The sequence below is a fragment of the Gossypium hirsutum genome, chromosome A06 (assembly GCF_007990345.1).
Source record: "Gossypium hirsutum isolate 1008001.06 chromosome A06, Gossypium_hirsutum_v2.1, whole genome shotgun sequence".
Taxonomy (NCBI): Eukaryota; Viridiplantae; Streptophyta; class Magnoliopsida; order Malvales; family Malvaceae; genus Gossypium; species Gossypium hirsutum.
The window spans coordinates 1,663,687-1,686,357 of NC_053429.1; the positions used below are offsets into that span (position 1 = coordinate 1,663,687).

A 22,671-nucleotide genomic window follows, 5' to 3' on the forward strand; every position below is an offset into this window, starting at 1 on the left:
ATTTGATTTCTCAACTTTATAAATTTGATATATAGTTATTTTAGCTAAATGCTTAAGTTGAATATTTTCGAAATGATCATATACGGAGTTAAAAACTTTTTAAAAGTGCTAAAATAAAGACTAAATTTTTTTGAAAATGATTAAATAAGAACTTCTTAAATGTTGTATATCAAGTCTTAAATCATGTACAAATATTCGATTCAACCGTTATCAACATTCATCTAATTTTTACTTGTGAACTGAAGTGAGTGAAAAACCTACTTTGAGCAACCATTTGCCCTAAAATTTTAGCCTGCATAACTGTTATCATAATTTAAAGAATAATTACTCAGATTCAACACAAATTTAAATAATGCTGCTAACTCACACCATGGAAACAATAACAAAACAAAAACTAAGAGGTCTAAAGAATTCGTTCACATTCATATTGCCATTGCAGGAATTTTTTCCCATTTCTTTTAATTGTAATCTCAACCAAAGAACGATAAGAGGGTCTCTTTCTCATCTCATAAAAGTCTATCATATTCTGCTTGAGATGGAAATTAGACCACATCCAATAGACACCATTACTGGTACAAAAAGAATTTCCATGTCAAAAGTGGAGGTGAAAAGGTTCCATTTTTCCCCCCATGTGCCAAAAAGACAACACATTACATTGTAATAACCATAGGTCTATTTGTCTATGAGATAAAATGGGGCCATCATCAAAAGATTTCACTAGAACTAGAGTCTCTTATGTTGTCTCGAATTGACTCTGCCTGTTCTCGGTGTCTCCCAGAATAAAAATTCAGTCATTCACTAATAATACCTGATACCCAAGGAACCATAACAGGTGCTTTTGGGTGTCTGTCTCGATATTGTTCAGAGTATCGGTTTTTAAAGTTCAGTCTTGGCTTCTCTGACTGCAAATTTTTTGTTTAAAATTCGGATTAGCTTTTACGTTGCAAAGAAGTGTAACTTGATGGTAAAAGTACCATGAAGGCCTCCTGTAGTCAGAGTCAAATTGCATTTCACCTCTTCTACTGAAAAAATAGCAAATTAATCCCTATACATTACAGCAAAGAGCAAAGTGGTCCTATTAAAAATTTCAATCTATTTTTACTGTTAAAAACTGATCTGGCACGCCAGTTTTAACCGTACAAATAAATGAAATTTTAACAAAAATAAAAGAGAGAGTAATTTGCTCTTTGATCTAATGTATAGGGGCAAATTTGCCCATTTTTTGAATAAAATGCAATCAAACTCCTAATACAGAAGCCTCAATGGTACTTTTACCGTAACTTAATGGATACAAAAGGAGACTTACGAATTTCAGCCAGCATTCCATGTGTTTGTGTTGATATATATCTGGGGAATAGCAACCGTTCTCCGACGGACAATAAACCCATATGTTGCATTTCTTTTCACCTGGCTTTGCATTTTTCGCTTGATCTAAACAAGCTTGGCAGCAATCGGCTGCACTTTCTTTGTGGTGGGTAAGACCCCATCTAACGGCTGCACCACCATAATCTGTGTGAAGTTCAGCATGGCATTGTGGTGGAAGCGGCCTCCCAGCTAAAATTTGGTCCTCCTCTTCTGCAGTATAAAAGAGTTACACCCTAGTGACAGGCTTTCAATATTGTTAATATATCGATTTTGCACAATTACCTGTATCTTCCACACCCTCAGGCTTATCATCATGTTCTTGATTAATGACTTCAGTGGGTATCCAGAGGCCGATTTCTTCCGATAGTGCAGCCCAATTGGACTGCAAGGCTTTTACTAACATCCCTACAAAATGGTATGTTCGGGTAAAGTTAACATTCTGTAAAAAGGATGAAGGTTAAAGCTTTTATCTCAATGACATACAAAAAGTACCGAAACATGCTGTGTCCTGATTACAATTTACCTGCTTCCTCTTGCAAAAGAGTTGAATTCAACCCCTCTCCTCCGAGGGCCAACGTTTTGGCTTCTTTTAGTTTCTCCTTGCGCCAGGTTTCAACCGCTTCTGTTAACCCAATAACGATATCACAAAAATAGTACATTATAACGAAAAAAAAACCGAAAAAAGCCACAGCTGATTAGTTCGTCCCTAAACATGGGACCTACGCCATTGCTGATTACTCAACTCTTCTAACACACAGAAAATTCTTGTATGATAACCTGTAACTAATGCCTAAAAAATTCTAACCAAACCGTGTTAGTTAATATCAAATTGCAGTTGATATGGAAAGAGCAACACAGAGCAATACAAGCTTCCATTTCTGTCAACTCGTAAAACTAAAATCTTTAGACTTAGAGCTGATCAGCATCCAGCAGAAAAGCATTGCCAGCTAAAAATGAAACCAATAAACATTTGATTTGGGCAATGTCAAAACCGTGAAACTTGCACTTCCCATCATAAATTATACTTTGGCCTCATTAGAACTATTCCCTCGGGCTTAAAGCAATTTTCTACCTATTTTACATTCCTAAGCAGTCGGCAGGAGAGCATGTATTGAGGTACAAGTCAAAACCAACATCAAAAAGTGAGAAACACGGTCCTTTCTACACCAAAGAGAAAAGTAAACAAAAGGACAAGTACAAGTTGCTATCCAAGTCAGTGTAAGCGACCATGTAAAGACACCTAAAAGTAATAATTATATCTATTTCTAAGAAGTCCATGACTGATTACATTGACAAGAGATAAAAAGGTGATAGAACATCATTTAATCATATATTCGGACCCAATATATTTCATAAAGGAATAAGGTACAAGAAAAAATGGGGAAAAAGGTAGCAAAATGTAAAAACAGGATATGATAAGAGGACCATTATATACTAATATCTTACAAGTACTACACAAAATTCTTTGAGGATAATTTCTCATAAAAAATTAAAGGACACCAACAAAAAAAGCATGGGTTTTTCCTTTAAATTTATTATCAGAAATATATCCTAACCAATGAATCGAAAGCTTTCTTCAATCAAGAATCATAATGCATAATATGCTTTCATTGATAAAAAAATGTTGCATTTCATCTTAATGCAATCAGTCAAATGAACCACAAAGTTCTGCAAATTGTGATTTAGTGGCTAGCTAACTTCGAGGAGATTATGAATATGAAAGAAATGATCCATGCTGTTAATTGCTATGAATTGAATATAAAGCATTTCCACCTCGGGACAATAGGATGATATTGAATCAATAAGATTAGAGACCTTAGCAAGATGAAAGGAAGAGAAAGCATAACACGTGATGCCTAAGGAAATCAAACAACATGAATCCTAAAGCTTACATGTGTTAGGAATAGAACTTCCCTAATTTTATAAAGCTTTTTAAGGTAGTCAAATTATGAAAACATCACAAACACACATCACGTATGATGGAAATAAAGTTTCAAAATGGATTTCTTCAGGATTTATCGCAGAATTCCATTGGAAGCTCATTTTCCAGCAGTCGTAATGTTTCAACTAAAACAAGAGGGGACTAACCAAGCACTATTTTGGCATAAAAAAGGATGATGAAGACCATGTCTTAAGCATCCAACCTAAAATCAGTCTGTAATAGGTAAAACAGCGCAACTTTAATATAACACCACAAGAAACCTAATACTTACCAAATGAGGGATAAAACCACTTAACAATATGTATCGATAAAACTAACTCTGCATACTCAAAAAGTGCAATGTCATTATAGCATTTCTTATATCTCCTGCTGGGGGAATAGATAAGGGAGGGCAGGCAGTGGCCTTACACCCCCCCCCCAAATGTTTATGCATTTTAGTCCCTTAGAAATTTATGAAATTACAAGTTAATATAATGGTAAAATTGTACTCCTCCCCCCCCCCTAAAAAAAAAATTATGGTTCATCTCTAGCAGGGCAAAGTTAATTTTCTGGCTTCGCCCTGCATGCTAAACCAACTAATCACACATCTAAAAGTTTCCTTAATAAGATGCAGTTTAAGACTCTGATTAATTCATTAACAGATACAAAGATACAATCTTTGAACTTAAACCTAACACTCCTGAATAGGATATATCATAAATGTTCAATCTATATCCTTACTAAATAAGAACATATAGAAATGCAATAATTTAAAACTGTAATACAATTAAACAAAACAATCAAAAACTAAAAAGCAAACTAAGACACCAACCTTGCTGGTCACTGATACTGGCATTTGGTCTCAAACTTCTCAATCTCTGTAAGATTTCATCAGTTATCTTATGCTTAACCGCCCGTGGCAATTCGGCCAACGATTCATCACTCGAAAATTCATGCTTTATTCGCTTAATCTTTATATATAAAGGTCAAATAGTAATCCCATAATTAAAAGTGTTATCACCAACAAAATGTGAACAATCAAAAAAAAAAAAAAAGAGGAAATATGGGTGTTTTTGCATACCAATTTAACAAGCTCTATAGGTTCACTAGCTCTTCGAATCTTATCTGATTCTTCCATTTTCCTAATCTGATCTGGTGTATACTTTACAACTACAAAAAGAAAAAAAAACAAAAACCCAGAAATTCAAAACAGTAAACAATACAAAATCTCTTTAAAAAAATCCAACAAAAATTGCGCAAAGCTGATAAAATTTAAAAACTTGCCATTATCTTTATTTGAATAAATGTAGAGCGAAGAATAAAGAGAACGAAGAACAAAGAGAGCAATAACAATGTTAACGAAGCAAACAATCAGTGTTATCCTTTTATACGAGCACTGCCCGAAACCCAAAGCTTTGGGTCTACTTTCTCTAGCCATTTTTCCCTCATCCCACCATATCCCTTTCTCCTTTTTGTTTTCCCCTTTCCTTTTCTAATTTCCACACCTCCCCAACAGATCGATTAAACAGGAAAATTTTACCAGATCCCAGCAACCAACCAAACTTTCCTTAAACCACAGAAAAATGGAAGACCCTTAACAGCAGTGAACTTGATTTCCAGCTTTATGATTGCGTGCGTTTGAGGATTTCAGTTTTTGTGGTTAATAACAAAGAACTAAGAAAGGTAATTAATTTATTTTTTTTTTAAAAGTGGGGATTAATTCGGTGTTGGTTGAGGGTTACCAGTTGATTGATCAACAAATTTTAGGTTTTTGAAAAGAAAATTTTTTACCCACTTTATCCTTTTTCTACATTTTTTTAAATAGACGTGATTATCTACACTTTAATAAAACTCTCACCAGTGGATCGAGTATGAAGAAATCATTAATATATTATTTTATTAAATTATTATTATTTTAACATATTTTTATATAATTTTTAAATAAAAAAATTAAAAATTAATGTATCTAAAAATCATATTCGTGAGTCATGTTTAATGATGCTACAAACAATATTTTACGTATTTATACTATTATTTAAGTTTTTACTTGAGTTTGTGTCATTTTTAACTAGGGCACCAACTCAGTTAGAAAAATTATAAAGTCACTAACTCAGTTATAAAAATCATGAAAATATCTTTTCATAATTAAAATAAATTATATTATTTAAAGAAATTTTAATTTTTTTATTTAATAAATAATAAAAAATAAGCATATTATGGATTTTGAACCCTAATCAATTACATTAATACAATATTTAATTTACCACTAAACTAAAGTTTTATTTTAATATTTTTACTCATTTTAATTTTATTATGCACACTTTATTTTTAAACACGCGTTTAAGTTCCAAATTTATTATTTTTACATATATATATGTATATATTTCTAATTATTTTATTAACAACTTTGATTTTCATGTTACATCAATAAGTAAATTGCCAACTATAAAATTTAAGCATATTTTTTTATAAGGTTTAGTTTTACTTTTAGCCCTTGTCATTTTTATACTATTTAAATTTAATATTTTTATTTTAAATTTTAAATTTTTTTCGATAAATACAAACATGAGTTCATTTTGAGGTCAAAGATTAGTAAATGATGGTAAAAATATCATAGAGACCATTATATTAGGAGTCGGATTGCATTTTATCTCTTTACTCAAAAAATAGATAAATTAATTATTTTACATTAGATTAAAAAGTATATTGGCCATTCAGTTGAACATTCTATCCATTTTTACTACTTAAAACTGGTTCATATGCATCAGCATAGGGTATACGTGGTACGTCAAATGTCACTGTTTGATTATTCTGTCAACCACGCTAGTTTTTAACAATACAAATAGATGAGGTTTTTTAACATAAATGATAAATTTGCTCATTAATATAATGTCAGGATTTAATCTTCACTAAAAAAAAGTTAACCCATTAATATAACAATTCAATAAAAAAGTTTTATAAATATATATATGATATTTAAACATCTTAATCTTCACTCGAACCAAAATTCAATCCTATCAATCTAAGTTTTATCTTAATCTTCACTCGAATCTCAAATTATATAAACTAAAATAATTTAAAATTTTATATATAAATTAGATCTATAAAAAAACACTATTAATATAATATTTCTTAATAATTTGGTTTATCTATAAATTCTTAATCGAGTTAATTATATATAAATTTAGATAATAATGGTTATAAAGTACAAATTATGTACCTAAAATTATAGTAAGTCTTCATATTTTTCATGTTTTATTCTCAGATTTTTTTTTCCCTAACATTAGACGTTGACAATATTGATTTTCAGCAAAAGCTCAATCATGTGTCTGGTTGGCCACGTATATATGTCTGTCTGGCCAACTGCTAATAATTACATATAATTAATGTAAAAATTTATGTGATTGTGTGATAGTTAAGAGCGTTTATTATTTTAAATATGATTTAAGTTCGAATAACGTTAGTTGCATTTGTTATTCGGGTTTTACGTTATTATTGTAACTTACCAAAAAAAATATTGGATTGAGTCTAGTTTGAGGAGGGTGCTATGGGTAATTGTAGACACTATATTAAAGAAAGTACAAATATGATCAAAATATATAATGAGATTGTTAAAATAATAAAAATGAATTGAATTTTCTTCTAAATTTCTTTTGATACATAAAAAAACCTATTCGAGAAATCTAAATTCATCTATTATTATTTGATTTTAGATTTTGGTGGATAACACATGTTTAATGATTCAAAACGTGTTTAATCATTGGCTAGGGATGGTAAATAAAATAAATTGAATATACCGGGTTTTGATCCGATCCGATTTTATAAGAATTTTAAAAAAATTAAATTTAAGAGTAGAGCGAGAACAATTTTTAGTTAAAATTTTTGAAATTAGGTTTAGATCGAACTGGTTAATAGAGTTTTAATTCGACTGGCATGGGCATTATTGTCAATACAGGAGGACGTGGATTCGAGTGTGTCTATTTATGGGTTGGCGAGGGGTTATCGGTAGTTCTAAATATCATATCAAAAAGAACAAATATATTTTATAATGAGATTGTTCAAAAAAAATGTTTAGATCGAACTAACATCGTCTTACTCCAAAAAATAATCAAAATACCTTTTATAACTATTTTTATGTATTTTATATTTAAAAAATCACAAGTTTTTTAAAAAAATTATAATATAAATATATATATATAATACTTCGAGATAGATAAAATTGAAGTTTGAGAATTTTATTTTCGAGATTGAATTCGAATATTAAATTTTTAAATAAAAACGAATTAAAAGAACTATAAAAATCTAATCATATCGAGATGAGTAAAAATGGTCCTGTTTTGTCCAAGTATTATCCATATTCATAGTTTATCGGGATAAATCTCAAAACTAGACATAGATTTAGGTTTAATGCAAAATTGTACACATAAACTTTGATTTTGTACAATTTTATATATGAAATTTCTATTTGGTCTAATTTTCACAAATTATTAACAGAACTATTGACATAACATCATTTTTTGTTTATATGCTGCATACATAAATAATTATATTTATCCCATATAAAAATAAATTGATGTATTTATTTCTTTAAATGTGTATGATTGAATCAAAATTGAAGTATCATTTATATATTTGAACCATAATCAAAGTTTTATCTGTACAATTGCTTCAAATTAAAGTTTATGTACCAAATTGTAAATTGATTCAAAGTTAATGTATAATCTTGAGATTTAACCCCTAATTTATTATCATTTTAACTTTAATTTGGAAAATGGTTGGGCTCTGGGGCTTTTCACACGAGGTCAACACTTGTAACTATTGTGCGTAATTATTGTTAAAAAAAATGGACTTTGAAAACAAAATATAGAAAAAGAAAAAAGAAAAAGAGAGAGAAAAGGGATAATTACTTTTATTTGATAGATTTTGATTCGAATTTAGTAAAACTTATTCGATAAACTTAGTCCCTAATATTTCTTATTTTATCATTTTAGTCCTTATTTTTTTGGGTATTTTAGCCCTAAACTTTTAAAAATTAGTTAAATTGCTTGCTTTTAAACTGGAAATTGACTGGATTGTTAAAATTTTAACGGCATTAATGTGATCACTTGTATGACAGTCCACGTATAAGTTATAAAAATTCAAAAAAATAATTATAAATATTTAAAAAATCGTCAAATTTCAAAAAACTTCGTACAAACATTTAAAAAATTTATCCGTATTAGCAATGAAATATACGTAAAATGCCACATGAGCTGTTACATCAATAGCATTAAAATTTTAATAGTTTAATAAATTTTTATTGTTATCCAAAAGCAAATAATTTAACTAAATTTTAAAGATTGAGGGTCAAAATGACCCCTAAAGACCAAAATGATGAAATGAATAAACGTTAGGGGCTAAGTTTATCTTTATTCGATTGAGGGCCAAAATGACCACTAAAGACCAAAATGATGAAATGAATAAACATTAGGGGCTAAGTTTATCTTTATTCCTATATTTGGGAGCCTTCATTTCATCTTAAACTTTGATGTTGCTAAGTAGGTAAGTTTGGTTCCATGGAATTTTTTAGATTTTTCAAATTTTCCAAACCAAAAGAGTGAGTTTTAGGTTATCATTTTGGTTGGGAGTATTCTTATAAAGTTAGATAATCATTGATATTTCTTAATTTCTTAAAGTTTTATCAAATGCTATGGCAGGTAAAATATTGATAAAAGACATCATTTTAGTTGAATTTGAAAAAAAAATTCGAATTTAAATTGGTAATTATCGAATCAAGTTCGATTAATTCGAGTTTTCAGTCAAGATAATTTAATTTGGTTGGAAGCAACACGAGTTTTATCAATATTTTTATATTTTTATATTATTAAATTATGTTATTGTTCTTAGTATATATTTTTAACCCTAAGCTTAATTATGGAGTTGAGCTCGAGTATAAAATTTGGTAAACGAATAGAACTCGAGTATAAAATTTGATAAATGAGCTTAATTGAGCTCAACTAGTTCGAATATATCTCGAGTTGAACTCAAACTTAAAAATAGATGTTTGATTGAGCTCGAATCGAGTATTGAGCATCGGATTTCAAGACGAGCTTGATAGTATTCAATCTCGACTTGACTCATTTACACCCCTAATTGGAACCTACAATTTCATTTAGGATTCAAATATCTCTTAAACAATATATAGAGTTTGAGTTTTGTAGATGAAGAAAATAGCATTGAAAGAATTTTATTTTTTATTTAAGAATTCAACTGAACTCAATTTCAAATTTAATCCGAATTCAATACCGATATTGAATAATGAAAATTCTCAAACATTAAATATATATATATAATATAACATCGGATTCCATGTTTCAAGTAAGCAAGTCCTATACAACTGCCATTATTGTTGTCTTTTAAGTTATGTCAAACAATATGGTTGAGAAAGTACATATTTATATATTTATTTAATCTTCAATATTCTGCAATATATTTCATCCATCGTTAATAGTAGTGATTAATCTTTTTATCATGGATACCCTTCAAAAAAGTAAATGATTAATCATGAAATACGTTTTATTCTTATGAACGAGGATCGACTCATTGACCATATGATTATAGGATAAGATAAGAAATCATCACACCACATACCGCATCTTATGATCTACATCTTATAGTTTCTAAACTTGAAAGGCTTAAAACATGATTTATCCTTTGAAATATATCACTTTTACTATTTTCATATCTAAAACTTTTTTTGTCCAATTTGATATGTAAAGTGTAATGTTTTTCTCACTTTGGTATTAATCCGAACAAAAAAAATTGGTATACTTTATTAAATAGTATATTACTTGTGAAATTATTGAAAATCCATTTCTTTTTATTAAATAATAAGCATTACCTTGATCGTATTTTTGTCATTTTATTTGTACGTAAAGTTTTAAAAAATACACATAATAAAATTTGAACCTAAAATACCGTAAGTTTAATTTTTTTAATAGAATTCGATTTAGTTCTTATAATTATGTTTTTTTTTTAACTTGATAAAAAATCAAACCCAATTAAATACATTTAAATAATAACTAAATCTAAACAAGATTGAATCGAAATTAAACATTACGATTCAAATCAATTTTTCTTTTACAATTTTTTTCTCATCCTAATAATTTATTGTTATAGTATATGCCGATAATGGCAGTAAGAATGACCGTAAAGCAATAAGAAAGAAAAATAAGAACATATAGATTTTATGTGAAAAACCCTTATCGAAAAAAACCATAGACAGAGGAGAAGAAATTCACTAATATTGAAAAACAACAATATAATAAATTTTCAACTATACGTTATTTTAAGGATAAAGAACCCTTTTATAAATTAACAAGTAAGTTACATCTCAAATTTTCCAGATCAAATCAAATGAGATACGGGTCATACAACTCTATTATTTATAAATTAAAAATATGGATAAACATGACATAATTGTCAATATCTTATACTTCAAAGTCAAAATTCCTTTTAATTTTTTTGGGGGTTGGGGGGCAATGGAATATGATGTGGTGAGCTGTGTCGTTGATTAGGCAAAAACAATCAGAAAAGCTGGCCTTCACTCGTTCACTTTTTCCAGCTTGCAACATATGTATATATGTATATATTTATAGAACATGTTCCACTTTTAATCCATTAACAACAAGAAAACGGACATTATAAATCACTTCCACGCGCCTGCTTCTTTTGCAAATTTCGATATTTGTGGATATTTGATTTATTTTATTCGGATTAAGATAATTATTAAATTAAATATTCTAAATATTTTAATACTTGTATATTTATTATTCGAAATTATTTTACATTTAAAGGTAACGGGTTTGAAATTGGATAATAGATATTTAAATTTATTTTATTTATTTAAATAATGGGTTTAAAATTTTTTATTTTTTTGTATTTTTAAATTTTTTATACGATATCTATATTTATTTATAACCACTTGAAGGAAAAACGTAACTACACACTTAATTCCAAATCATTTTTATTGTTATAATAGGAACGATATCGATTAAGTTAAGACTCAATTGATTTTTTTTTTAAATTGCACTTACTAAATAAGGATATTTAGTGGAGTCAAAATAATCGATGATTAATTTAATTATAATAATATTTGAATTTAATGTGGATAATAAGTATATTCGAATTTTAAAACATATTTACCGAATATAAAAATTAAAAACATACCCAACCCGTGCCCCTTCTCAATCCATAAATAGAAGGATAATGCGCTTAAGCGCATTCGTACCCACATCCTTTTGTATTAACAACAATTCCCATATTAATCGAACTAATACTCCATCAACCTTATTTTTTTTATATTTTAGTATTCTTTTGAAAAATATAAAAGAAAAATCAACGTAAAATTTGATAAATAATATGTAAGCCTTTCAAATTTAGTTCAAATTAAAAAAAATTTGATTGAATTCAACTTGACAAATTAACCTGAACCCAAAATAATTCCTAATGATCTAATTCGAAAAATGAAAACCTTAAACCAGAACGAGCCAAATCCAATACAATATAAACTCGAAATGATGAAATCTTAATACATTTCAAGTGCTAAATTGATCCGAACTCTAAAATTAAATATCCGATATAAATTTATTAATTTTAAATTGACCAGAATCAAAATTAATTCGAGACGTAAAGGTTTAAGTGCGAGTGGGAATGGGAATGGTTAGGATGAGGAGATAGTTAAATAGAGAGAGCAATTGGCTCCGAGAATACCGCGGTCGACCGAGGGCTCCAGAATCCAGATGGAGGTCAAAGGGTTCGGTTGGCAATCGGAGAAATTTTGGTTCCTTAAATTAAGTGGGCCCATGGTCAATGGGGCCCATATTAATCTCACAGCTACGTATATTAACCCCTTTTTAAAATAGTAAACATTTATTGATTATTGATTGATTTTGTTTTTCCCTTTTTCATGATTTGCTTTGCTTTCCCCGTCTCGTAACGTAAGGGAGCTGGGGGGAAATTGACAAATTGACTTAGTCCTTTCTTAGTTTTCGCTATCGTGCACCTACATGTCGTTTTGCATAACCGGCGCCAGCCATGTCTTAAATTAATACTCAAAATATTTTTAATAAAAACGCACACATCAAAATCAAATTGCTAGTGGTCGGCTTTGTTCTATAAAGGGTTTAAATTTTACTTTAGTCCTTAGCTTATGTTAAAATTTGATATTTACTCTTCTACTCTAATTTGAAGCAATTTGATCCTTGTTGAGACATAATCCTTCTTACACTATGCTGTTAGGTAAGAAGATGCATTTTTGGTCAATGGGGGACGATTCACACGTTTTTATTTATTTATTTATTTATATTCTTTATGCTCATTTCACTTTTCATGTTTAAAGTTTGTAACTGCCCCTCTCAACAATGTTATCTCCAAGGTTCAAACATGCATCTTCCCTTGAGAGTGCATTGTGCCTTATCACTAGATCCAACCCTTGTTGGTGACGGTTCTCACAATTGAGTAGTAATATTAAAATCCATAAGTGATTCTGATTTTACTATAAAATTTTTTATGAAGTGTTGTCTATGCTTAAATAGACCATCGAATATGAGCACCTCATTAAATAGTTTATTCATGGTGTGAGTTTGAACCCATGACCTATATAGCACATATGCCATTTACGGGTAAGATGTTTCCATAGTAGGTGAGGCTCTCCCCCTTTGTAGTTTCTTCAAATGCATACGAACTTCTTTATGATAGAATGAACACCTCTTGTAGCTCATTTCTACATTATTGTTCATTTGTGCGAACCACTCTTCATCAGCTAAAAGAACATCCTCATGCCCTCTTCAAGGATGTGGGAACAAAAGTTTGATACTAAAATTGAGCATAGACACCCCAAGAACACAACACTTAACATGTTGTGAGTTTGACTCCTCAACAATATTTTATTTTTATAATGTTACTAGTAGGTGCAAATTGACAATATTATTAATTGATTCCACTAAAGAAAAGTGACATTAAACATTTAATTTGGCATCTAAAAAGGACTGATTGGATTTTCACATAACCATAACTATATAAATGAATAGTAAAGGGATTGCTTTATATTGACCAAATTATACAAAGTTAAAACCAGAGGGATTAAATCCTAAATTTCAGCACAATATAGGACATAAAACAACATCAGACCTTTATATAAACCAAAAAAAGGGTGTAAAGGTGTGGCCCACGAATATATCTCATTGTGAGCCATAGTACTGAAAATACGTTTGATTATGATCTTTAGATTCTAAATCAACCTTAATCCAACGGTCGGTACACACCCAACGGTGGGACCCAAAGGTCAAATACATACATCGGCTTGGAAAACGAACGGCTATTTCTGGTTCGTGCAGCCGAGTCAAGCATAAGCCCGCCGTTTTTGCCACGTCAGATATTATAGGAAGGCAAAAAAAAGGGCGTTGTAAAAAAGGGGGATTTGTTCTTTATTTATTTAAAATTTTTCCCCTTTATGTTTCTCATTTATCCTCTCTCTCACAAAAAGAGGTTTTTTTTATCGATCAACAAAAAAAATTGTTTATTTGCAGGGCGCCACGATCTGCATTTCTCTCGACCGTAGCGAATAATTCAATTCCCCGGCGTCGTAATCTCCTCCTCCATTTGCAAATCAATCGATTTCTTTGTAATTTTCCGTTTCTCTTTTCGTTTGGATTATTCAATTTTGTTAAGTTTTTCATATCCATATCTAAGATTCGTTTTGTTTTTCTTTTCTATTTTGGTTAACAGATTTATAGGATTTTTTTTTGTAATTTTTTAATGTCTACATTGATTCCGGTTTTCGATGAAGAATCTGATCGACTCGTTCAGACTTTTATGTAAATCGGATTTTTTTTGTGGAAGATCTTGATGTTTTTTGCCCTAGCCATTGTTGTTTAATTGTAATTGTTTCAGATTATTGTTGATGGATTCAAATCTTAATTTCGATTATTTCGCGATTTGATTATTGAAAAGCCTGCATCGTGTGCATCTTTTAGGATCTTTGAGTGTAATCCATGGAGGGTTAAGAGGCATTGTTTTTGAGGTGGAATTTTAGCTGCTGACGTGGTTTTTTTTGGATTTGGAAAATTCGGAAACAATGTCTACGAGAGGTGAGCATCAAACGGTACCGCTGTCGGTTTTATTGAAACGAGAATTAGCTAGCGAAAAGATTGAAGACCCGGAGATTGTACACGGGCTAGCAAGTCACAGCAAGAAAGGTGAAGATTTTACGTTGCTTAAAACAGAATGCCAAAGAGCGCTAGGAGATGGTTTCACCACATTCTCGGTTTTTGGGGTATGGATTTTGGGTCTCTATACTACCTAAATCAACGCTAATCATAAAAGCATGTAATTTGCAGCACTGGAATATAAAGATTTATAAACTTTTATAGGCTGGTATTGCTAAACGTTATTTAAAAAATATATATATATATATTTTGGCAGCTCTTTGACGGACACAATGGATCTGCAGCTGCTATTTACACGAAAGAGAATCTTCTTAACAATGTTTTAAGTGCCATTCCGGCAGATCTTAATAGAGATGAATGGGTTGCTGCCCTTCCGAGAGCTTTGGTTGCAGGTTTTGTTAAAACAGATAAAGATTTTCAACAGAGAGGTAAGAATTATTTTATTTTTATGTCAACACATCTGTGATGGTATATGTTTTATAGGATAACCTTTGGATAAAAAGGAATATTTGTCTATACAGTTATGCACTTTCTTTGGGAGTGGTTGCTACTGTTTATGCATGTTGTTCATGCACTCCTCTATTGTAGTACTTATGCTCATATCAATGCAGACTTAGGTAGTATCCTTTTTCACTCAACTAACTATTTTATGCCCATATAGATATGGAATTTTACTAATTTATCATTATGAATATCCATGGAGAAAACGTTCTGATATGTAGGAAGAGTTGCTTTTCGGAAGTTGGTAGATATTGTTTTGTGATAGTTGATTTGTGCCACTTGTGGTTACTCAGGTGTTAAGTGGGGTCACTGTTTGGTTGGGATGCTATAATGGAGCTGTAGTGCTTTCCCTTATACAACAAAAAGGGATAGCAGATTAGCAGATATTTATCTATAGATCAGCTTGTCCAATATTCACATGATCTTATTATTCTGATCTTTGGTTTTTGACTATTTTGTCAATAGTTAACTGATAGTCTGGATACGTCAACATGACATTGGTCTACATATAGTTAAGTTGGATATGTCAACATGACATTGGTCTACATATAATTAAGTTGGCACCACCGATCACTGTCCAGCTTGATAATTCACAAGCTCTACCAACAGTTACACCAGGCTGTTTCATCAGTAATTATTATACCATACTTTTTATGATAATTTTACTTGACCATAAAAGTTCGTGTACATAAGCACGGAGTCTCTTCCATTCATTTGGGGGGGGGGGATTGCAGTAAAGAGGATAGTACATATTATTATTAGCTTTTTATTTTGCTTTTAATTTTTAAAGTTTTCGGTAATAACTTCTTGAGTTCACTCTCTCATGTTTAGTAGTTGATAGACATGCTATGGTTTTCTTTCCAGCAAAAACGTCAGGAACTACTGTAACCTTTTTGATATTAGAAGGATGGGTTGTAACAGTGGCATCTGTTGGTGATTCCCGCTGTATATTTGAATCAGCTGAAGGTGGAATATATCACTTGTCCGCTGATCATAGGCTTGAATGCAATGAAGAGGAGTAAGTCTTTGGCATAGTCTTTGCTGTATCTTGAAACTTTCCCCAAAATATTGAGGCCTTACTTCCTGTTTTCATCTTCTTAGGAGGCATCGAATCACTGCAAGTGGGGGTGAGGTTGGTCGGTTAAATGCTGGTGGTGGTGCAGAGGTATTTCCACTTCCCCTACGGTTGTGCATCTTAATGCTTTTGTGTGCTTTAACAAATTTTCTCTAGAATGTTAGCCTTTTCTTTCCATCAGCAAAACACAATGATACATTAATGTGAATGGATGTGCAACCACAATACTTAGAAAACACAATCCAGAAGCTAGTTTCAGGCATGTGTGATACTTTTGACAAATGCACCAAAAAGACATTAAACTTATTTGATAATTTTGTGGATTAGAGGACCCCTTTGTAGACCTTACTAATTTTAGCTGTAACAATTGTATTTAGAAACAACATTTTTGTACCTATCTTGTTTTGTTGCAGAAATATGAAACATAATACTGATATGTTTTGTAAACAATGATAGGTTGATTCTTTGTTGAGAATTTCAATATATTCAGTATGGGAGAAAACTCTATTTGATCATTTGTGTTGATTGAAGCTGGTGACCTAATGGTAAAGTGTCTTTACAGATTGGTCCTTTGAGATGTTGGCCTGGGGGCTTGTGTCTTTCACGATCCATTGGTGATATGGACGTTGGGGAGTTCATTGTTCCTGTTCCATACGTAAAGCAAGTAAAGGTTTGTCTTACTCTTTCATAATCTACTTGCATAATGTAATTTATATCTTTTAGTTTGCCTGTCCTGATGTCTTGATTTAACTTGTGCACTTAATGGCATTGGATATTGATATTTTATTTGAAAGGGCCAACTAAAATTATATATTCTTCTATTTTTGTTTCTGGTATTTCTTCAAAATTGTATATATAAAAGATATATGCAAACAATATATCAATTAAAAAAATAAAAATCTCATGAAATGCATTAGTTTTAGCGATTCATAAATTTCAAATCTGTTATCAATTTAGTCTTCATTATAAAATCTCAATAAGCAAAAGTATCTAGTTTTAAGTTTTGTAAAAAGAAAAGTTTTTCATAAGTGGTTAAGATAAGCTGATTTATCTAGCACAAAACAGAGACATCAAAAAGAACATCTGAATTTTGAGAAAAAAACAGAACTTTTAAGATATTCATATGAAGGCAAGAATATATGTATATATATTTGAAAAAAAGCTTCTTAACAAAAAAATTGGCTTTGTAAAGGCTGTTGGTAAGTGGTAACTCAAATGATTAAGCAGGAACATTGAAAACAATCACAAAGATATTTAAAAGATTGAAATATATACGAGAAGTTATTGTGAGAAACTAGGAAGTCAAAAATTTTTTTTTTCTTATCGTTGTATGGTTATGAGTTTAATATATGTTGCAAGCTTACTAATCTTTTATTTGTAAATAAAGATAAGTGGATTCATGAATAGATTAACAACAATGTTATTTTAGTTCATTGTTAATGCATAAAATTAAGATAAAACTTAAATAATAATGTTGGAGGGTCCATTTAAATGTATTTAATATGAAAACATATCCATGCTAGGGGACTTGGAAAATCTTTATTTTTTGGGGGGGTTGGCGGCGGCAGTGGCGAGGCTCCCATTATTGTCTGCCATTGGCTCCAAATATTGTGTTCTATACATCTTGCTTCACAACATGTTAATTTTTTCCCTTATGCCACTATGTTAAGAGATTGGATGTGTACTTGGCTGTAATGGAGTTCCTCAAACTTCCAAACCAGTAACATTTCTGAATTTGTGATCATTAACTACATAAGTAGAGCCATTAATTTCATATCCGTATCCTCATGTGTCCTATACTTGCACGTTGAAGTGCTTTTGCATTTGTAATTTTCTTTCTTAATCAGTTTTCTTTAAAAGGGTCTGTTTGAACGAGTTAGTGTTTTATCTAAAATTAGAAGACATTTTCTTGATTGTTATTAATTGTTTTATTTTACCAACTAGCCTATTTTCTGCAGTTGTCTACGGCTGGTGGTAGGATGATTATCTCTAGTGATGGTGTTTGGGATGCTTTAACAGCTGAAGAAGCTCTTGATTGTTGTCGTGGAATGCCTCCAGATGCAGCAGCTGCCCAGATTGTGAAAGTATACTACTGATATTCTCTCGTCTACATTGTGCTCTTTAACTATTGCTGCTGGGAGCAATATGTTGGTATAAGTTTGCATTTCTTCATGTATTCTGATTCCTTGGTATCTAATGAACAGGAAGCTGTAAAGCCAAAGGGTCTTCGAGATGATACAACCTGCATTGTTGTTGATATCTTACCACAAGAGAAGCCAGCTGCTCTGCCACCACCAAAGAAGCCTGTCAAAGGTATGTTAAAAGCCATGTTTCGCAAGAAGAATTCTGGATCATCTTCTCAAGATAAAGATTACATGGAACCGGATGTGGTGGAGGAATTATTTGAGGAGGGATCTGCTTGGCTTTCGGAAAGGTTATTATTATTATTTTAAATATAGATTTGATCATCGATTGTCAGATAAAGCATCGAATCCATTTTAAACTTTCTTGTCCACCGGTACCATGGGGCATGGCATGCTATGAATGACGAGAGGATGAAGGAGTTTTATCTCACGAGGACCCTTCTATTGTATGCAGGTTGGACACTAAATATCCACTATGCAACATGTTTAAGCTGTTCATGTGTGCAGTCTGTCAATTGGAGATGAAGCCCGGAGAGGGCATTTCTATTCATGTTGGCACATCTAATCCGGTAAAGTTACGTCCATGGGACGGTCCATTCCTTTGCTCTAGTTGCAATGAGAAGAAAGAAGCCATGGAAGGAAAAAGACCATCAGGAAGTAATGACAGACCTATCTCCCTTCCTATCTGTTCTTCATTGCTAATTTATGTTGCTAAAGTAAAAATCCTTGATCCTTTTTTTTTTCTCCCCCTTTTTCAGATAGACATGGTAGTGATAGTGACTAGCTAGATCTTTCCAAATACTGTTGGGTTTGGTGGGCACTGTCAATTGTTCCAGCGGTGGTCATAAACGGGGAAATAGTGCATTCTCAAAATAGTAACTTCCTTCAATTTCTTATCGGTGGGCAACCAGCATCCATTTGAATCTATACTCTCAAGTTCCGGCTTTGGGAGTAAGAAGACAAAAATGATTAAAAAAAATAGCAGGAAGGTTTTAAAAGACTCGGCAGTGGATCCTAGCATGCCTTGAAGGTAATTCTTTTCTCCATCTCTATTCATCCCATCGTATACCAGTTGCTCCAAATTCATAGATCTAACATTAAATGACAGTGGACTTCAATGTAATGTTATAATATAGGGAATTTGATAAGTACTCAATACTCATTTGTGCAAAAGTTAGGGGGCCGTGCTGAATGAAATTTATTAATGTATCATTGGTTATTCATTCCTTCCTTTTGACAAACTGGGGAAGGTAAAAATCTTTGGTATAGAAAATTCTGCAAAATTCCATTATTATTATTTCTTTTAAGCAATGCCATTCCATTATTATTTTTTAATCGTTTAGCCATATACTTGGTTGATGTAAATATGTATCCCTGTACTGTCTTGATGCATTTATGATATAACCTAGTAGCTGGAACTTGCCCCTTGTGTGTGAGAATATAGATATGTATTACAGTTGGGACCAGCTTTGCTGTGGGGACGAGTAGACACGGCTTGGCTGGAGGATGTGGACTCTAGTCAACATACATGTGAACTCGCTTTCCACACCCTCTTCCTTGTACCATTGAAGTTCTTTTTGAAAGGCAAGTTGCCTTACTTTTATTAACATTAGGTAGAGTTTGGTTTTAGAAAATAAAATTACTAATCAATTGATTATAATCTATTTAAATCGAATAAACTAACTGATTAAGAGTAGGATTTTGATTAAACACCGTCGTTAATTGCATTAGAAACAAAAAAAAGGGGGTCTAATTCTTGTTTTAGTTCTTTTACTATGCTGAAAATTAAGAATTAATCCCTCAAAGAATATTTTGGCCTTTTACTTTTTATGATGTTATTAGTAGGTCTTAATCAATAATACTTTTAGTTCTTGATAAAACAATGATGTAAAATTTTTTTAATCGTTATAATCTTGGCCATGGAACTAACAATTGTTAGGTATAATGATAAGATATACTGCACACTTTCAAAGAGAAAATGTAGGTTTAAATCGTGGAGATAACATTATTGAAAGTAGTCACAAATTCTTAACATGGATAATGTTTAACATGGTTTTCATAGTTTGTCAAATACTTAATTTTGTTTTACAGAATACTAATGGTGTTATTGAGTCGGGGACCTACTAATAACACATTATAAGTAGATGATGGATTGTCAAATTAAAGGGATTAAATTTTAACTTTTTTACATAATAAAGAGATTAAAACTATAATTAGATTAACAAAAAAAAAGTCCAAACAAAATACTTCGCATATAAAAAACATTTATGAGTTGTCGAATTGAGTGATAAAAAGGTCTAGGAAAGTTTTACTCATTGTTTAGGGGTTTTATCATTTAATTTTGTTGAAGTTGAATGTTCTGTAATATTTCTCTCTCTCCAAGTCCTAGTTGACTGCTTGTCTATAAGATATTGAGTGGCCAACGACAAAAGAAGAAAAAGGGGAAAGCAGAAAAAGCTTCCCTACCAAAAAGGATCTTAAAATGGGTTCTGAACGTGAAATCTTTGTTTTATATCCTGTTTGGTTTCTTCATCTTCATCACCTTATCTTTTTACATAGAAATAAAATAATAGAATTATTAGATTTTTGAGTGGAGAAGATGAGTTAGTCCACCAAAAAAATAATGCCTCCATGATTGAGATGTTGACCTATACTAAAATGAACAAAATTCCCCCCATGGTGCAAAACCCAGAACCCTAAATGCTATAATGTAAACCCTAATAGGACCACTTTGTTATATACACGTGTGTGTGGGTCTACCATCTCTCACCAAACTGTCAAATGCCTCTTTTCTTTTGCTTCCATCTTTTTCTTATCAACCCCATCCTTTTTATTTTAATCCGACGGTTTAAACTTATTGTCACAAGATCATGTGTAGACCTATCTTCACATGGTTTTTCTTCTCCTACTTAGTATGGGTTTGGATGGGTGGGGCAGTGCGGTGCGTTTAGTTTACTTTTTGTCTCATGTTACAGTATTTAATCTCATCGTAACTATAGGTAAATACACCGTTCATCTAAACCCACATTTAATCTATGTATTCTTTATTAATTAGGGTTGATATTTACAATTTCTGTCTTTGAATTTGCATTATATTATTTAAGTCTTAATTAATTAAATTATTTATTGGATAATAAATTTAAATATTTAAATTTGTTATTTATAAAAATTAAGCAAATACGAATAATTTATATAGAAATCCATATTCATAAAAGTAAAAGCTGATTTGTGTGATGGCTATCAGAAGGTAAATATTCAGGTTTGCTTCAAATTCATTGTGAATAGTAATTTGAATATTTGAACCCTAATATTATCTAAATCCTTGAAAAATAATATTGTTTGAACTAGATTAGATGGGTTGGGGTATTGGTCTAGTGAGAGGTATAAAACCGGCTGACTCATGGATCAGTACAGATTAGTTGAATAGGTTTTTTTTTTGTATTTTTTGAATTTTTAATAATTTTTTATTTTAAATTACCTCAGATAAAAAATCGATGGTTTAATCGATTCAATCACCAATCAGTTTCCCAAAACATTATCAAAAACCAAATAAAATAGGGATAAACCTCAATTATGCATGAACATTGATTTAATGTGCAATTTGATACATAAACTTTGATTTAGTGTAATTATATAAGTTTTAAAAGATAAATACATAAATTTATTTATTTTTGTTTATAATCTATACATATAAAATTATACTATATCAATAATTGTGTTAATAATTTACGAGAATTAGATCAAAGTTAAAGTTCATGTATAAAATTACACATTAAACTAAAATTTATATAATTTTGAGATTTATCCCAATAAAATACCTACAAATATTTCAAATCTATACAGTGTATTACAATCCCTAATTCAAAAATTGACTAATGAATATGCACCAATGCTTGATTTTGCAATTTCCTTATCACACGCTCATAGCTCTAAACTAGCCTTAATAGCTGATTCATTGCAAGTAATGCTAACGCCTTTTTAAACAGGTGATTATTTTTAGTGTGGTGTGTTTATTTTATATTTTTATTTTATATTACAGTATTATCATAGTATTTAATTTTATTGTCGTCGTTATTTTTACACTTATAATAAATAAACGCACCGCCCATAAAAAAAAGTACTTAATTAATGATAAAAACTCTAGTTATTATTACCTAAAGAAATAAGAAAAAAAATCGTTGATTTTCCACATGGTAGGGAGGTTGTTCCATCTCCATCCTAACCATGAGTATCATTTGCATTTAAACCTATAACCAAGTCATAGACCAAAAACCATATTCTATCTTTTAAATTAATTTCTCAAACAAAATCTTCTCCATTTTGTCACGAAAATTTAAACCATTAATTGATAATCATACAAAAAAAAAGAGTATACTACACCTAAGATTATTAAATTATTAATAAATTTACATTTTAATTATTTAACTTTCAAAAATTACAATAAATGTGACGGGAGGG

General features: G+C 30.7%; 2 protein-coding genes across 2 annotated transcripts; one reads left to right on the top strand and one right to left on the bottom strand.

Annotated features, from left to right (window-relative positions):
- Positions 1–404: 404 nt before the first annotated feature.
- On the bottom strand, positions 405–5,146 carry LOC121230271 (uncharacterized). The gene is made up of 7 exons (XM_041114797.1): positions 4,571–5,146; positions 4,368–4,456; positions 4,119–4,257; positions 1,889–1,987; positions 1,648–1,770; positions 1,307–1,575; positions 405–902 (listed from the first exon to the last, which is right to left on the bottom strand). The coding sequence occupies exons 1-7, from the start codon at positions 4,722–4,724 to the stop codon at positions 792–794; spliced, it is 984 nt and encodes a 327-aa protein (XP_040970731.1). The 5' UTR covers positions 4,725–5,146; the 3' UTR covers positions 405–791.
- An 8,517-nt stretch (positions 5,147–13,663) lies between these two features.
- On the top strand, positions 13,664–19,507 carry LOC121230272 (probable protein phosphatase 2C 12). The gene is made up of 10 exons (XM_041114798.1): positions 13,664–13,949; positions 14,302–14,600; positions 14,750–14,921; positions 15,859–16,012; positions 16,096–16,159; positions 16,632–16,739; positions 18,028–18,153; positions 18,274–18,503; positions 18,668–18,870; positions 18,972–19,507. Exons 2-10 carry the CDS (start codon positions 14,403–14,405, stop codon positions 18,995–18,997), a joined length of 1,281 nt encoding a protein of 426 aa, XP_040970732.1. The 5' UTR covers positions 13,664–13,949; positions 14,302–14,402; the 3' UTR covers positions 18,998–19,507.
- The last annotated feature ends 3,164 nt before the right edge of the window (positions 19,508–22,671 follow it).

Excerpts from the sequence above, each read along its gene's own strand:
- LOC121230271 (XM_041114797.1), bottom strand. The coding sequence starts at position 4,724 with ATGGCTAGAGAAAGTAGACCCAAAGCTTTGGGTTTCGGGCAGTGCTCG. Across the intron at positions 4,258-4,367 it reads CTATAGAGCTTGTTAAATTG|ATTAAGCGAATAAAGCATGA; the intron begins GTATGCAAAAAC and ends TTATATATAAAG. Across the intron at positions 1,576-1,647 it reads TGAGGGTGTGGAAGATACAG|AAGAGGAGGACCAAATTTTA; the intron begins GTAATTGTGCAA and ends TTTATACTGCAG.
- LOC121230272 (XM_041114798.1), top strand. The coding sequence starts at position 14,403 with ATGTCTACGAGAGGTGAGCATCAAACGGTACCGCTGTCGGTTTTATTG. Across the intron at positions 16,160-16,631 it reads ATGCTGGTGGTGGTGCAGAG|ATTGGTCCTTTGAGATGTTG; the intron begins GTATTTCCACTT and ends GTGTCTTTACAG. Across the intron at positions 16,740-18,027 it reads CATACGTAAAGCAAGTAAAG|TTGTCTACGGCTGGTGGTAG; the intron begins GTTTGTCTTACT and ends TATTTTCTGCAG.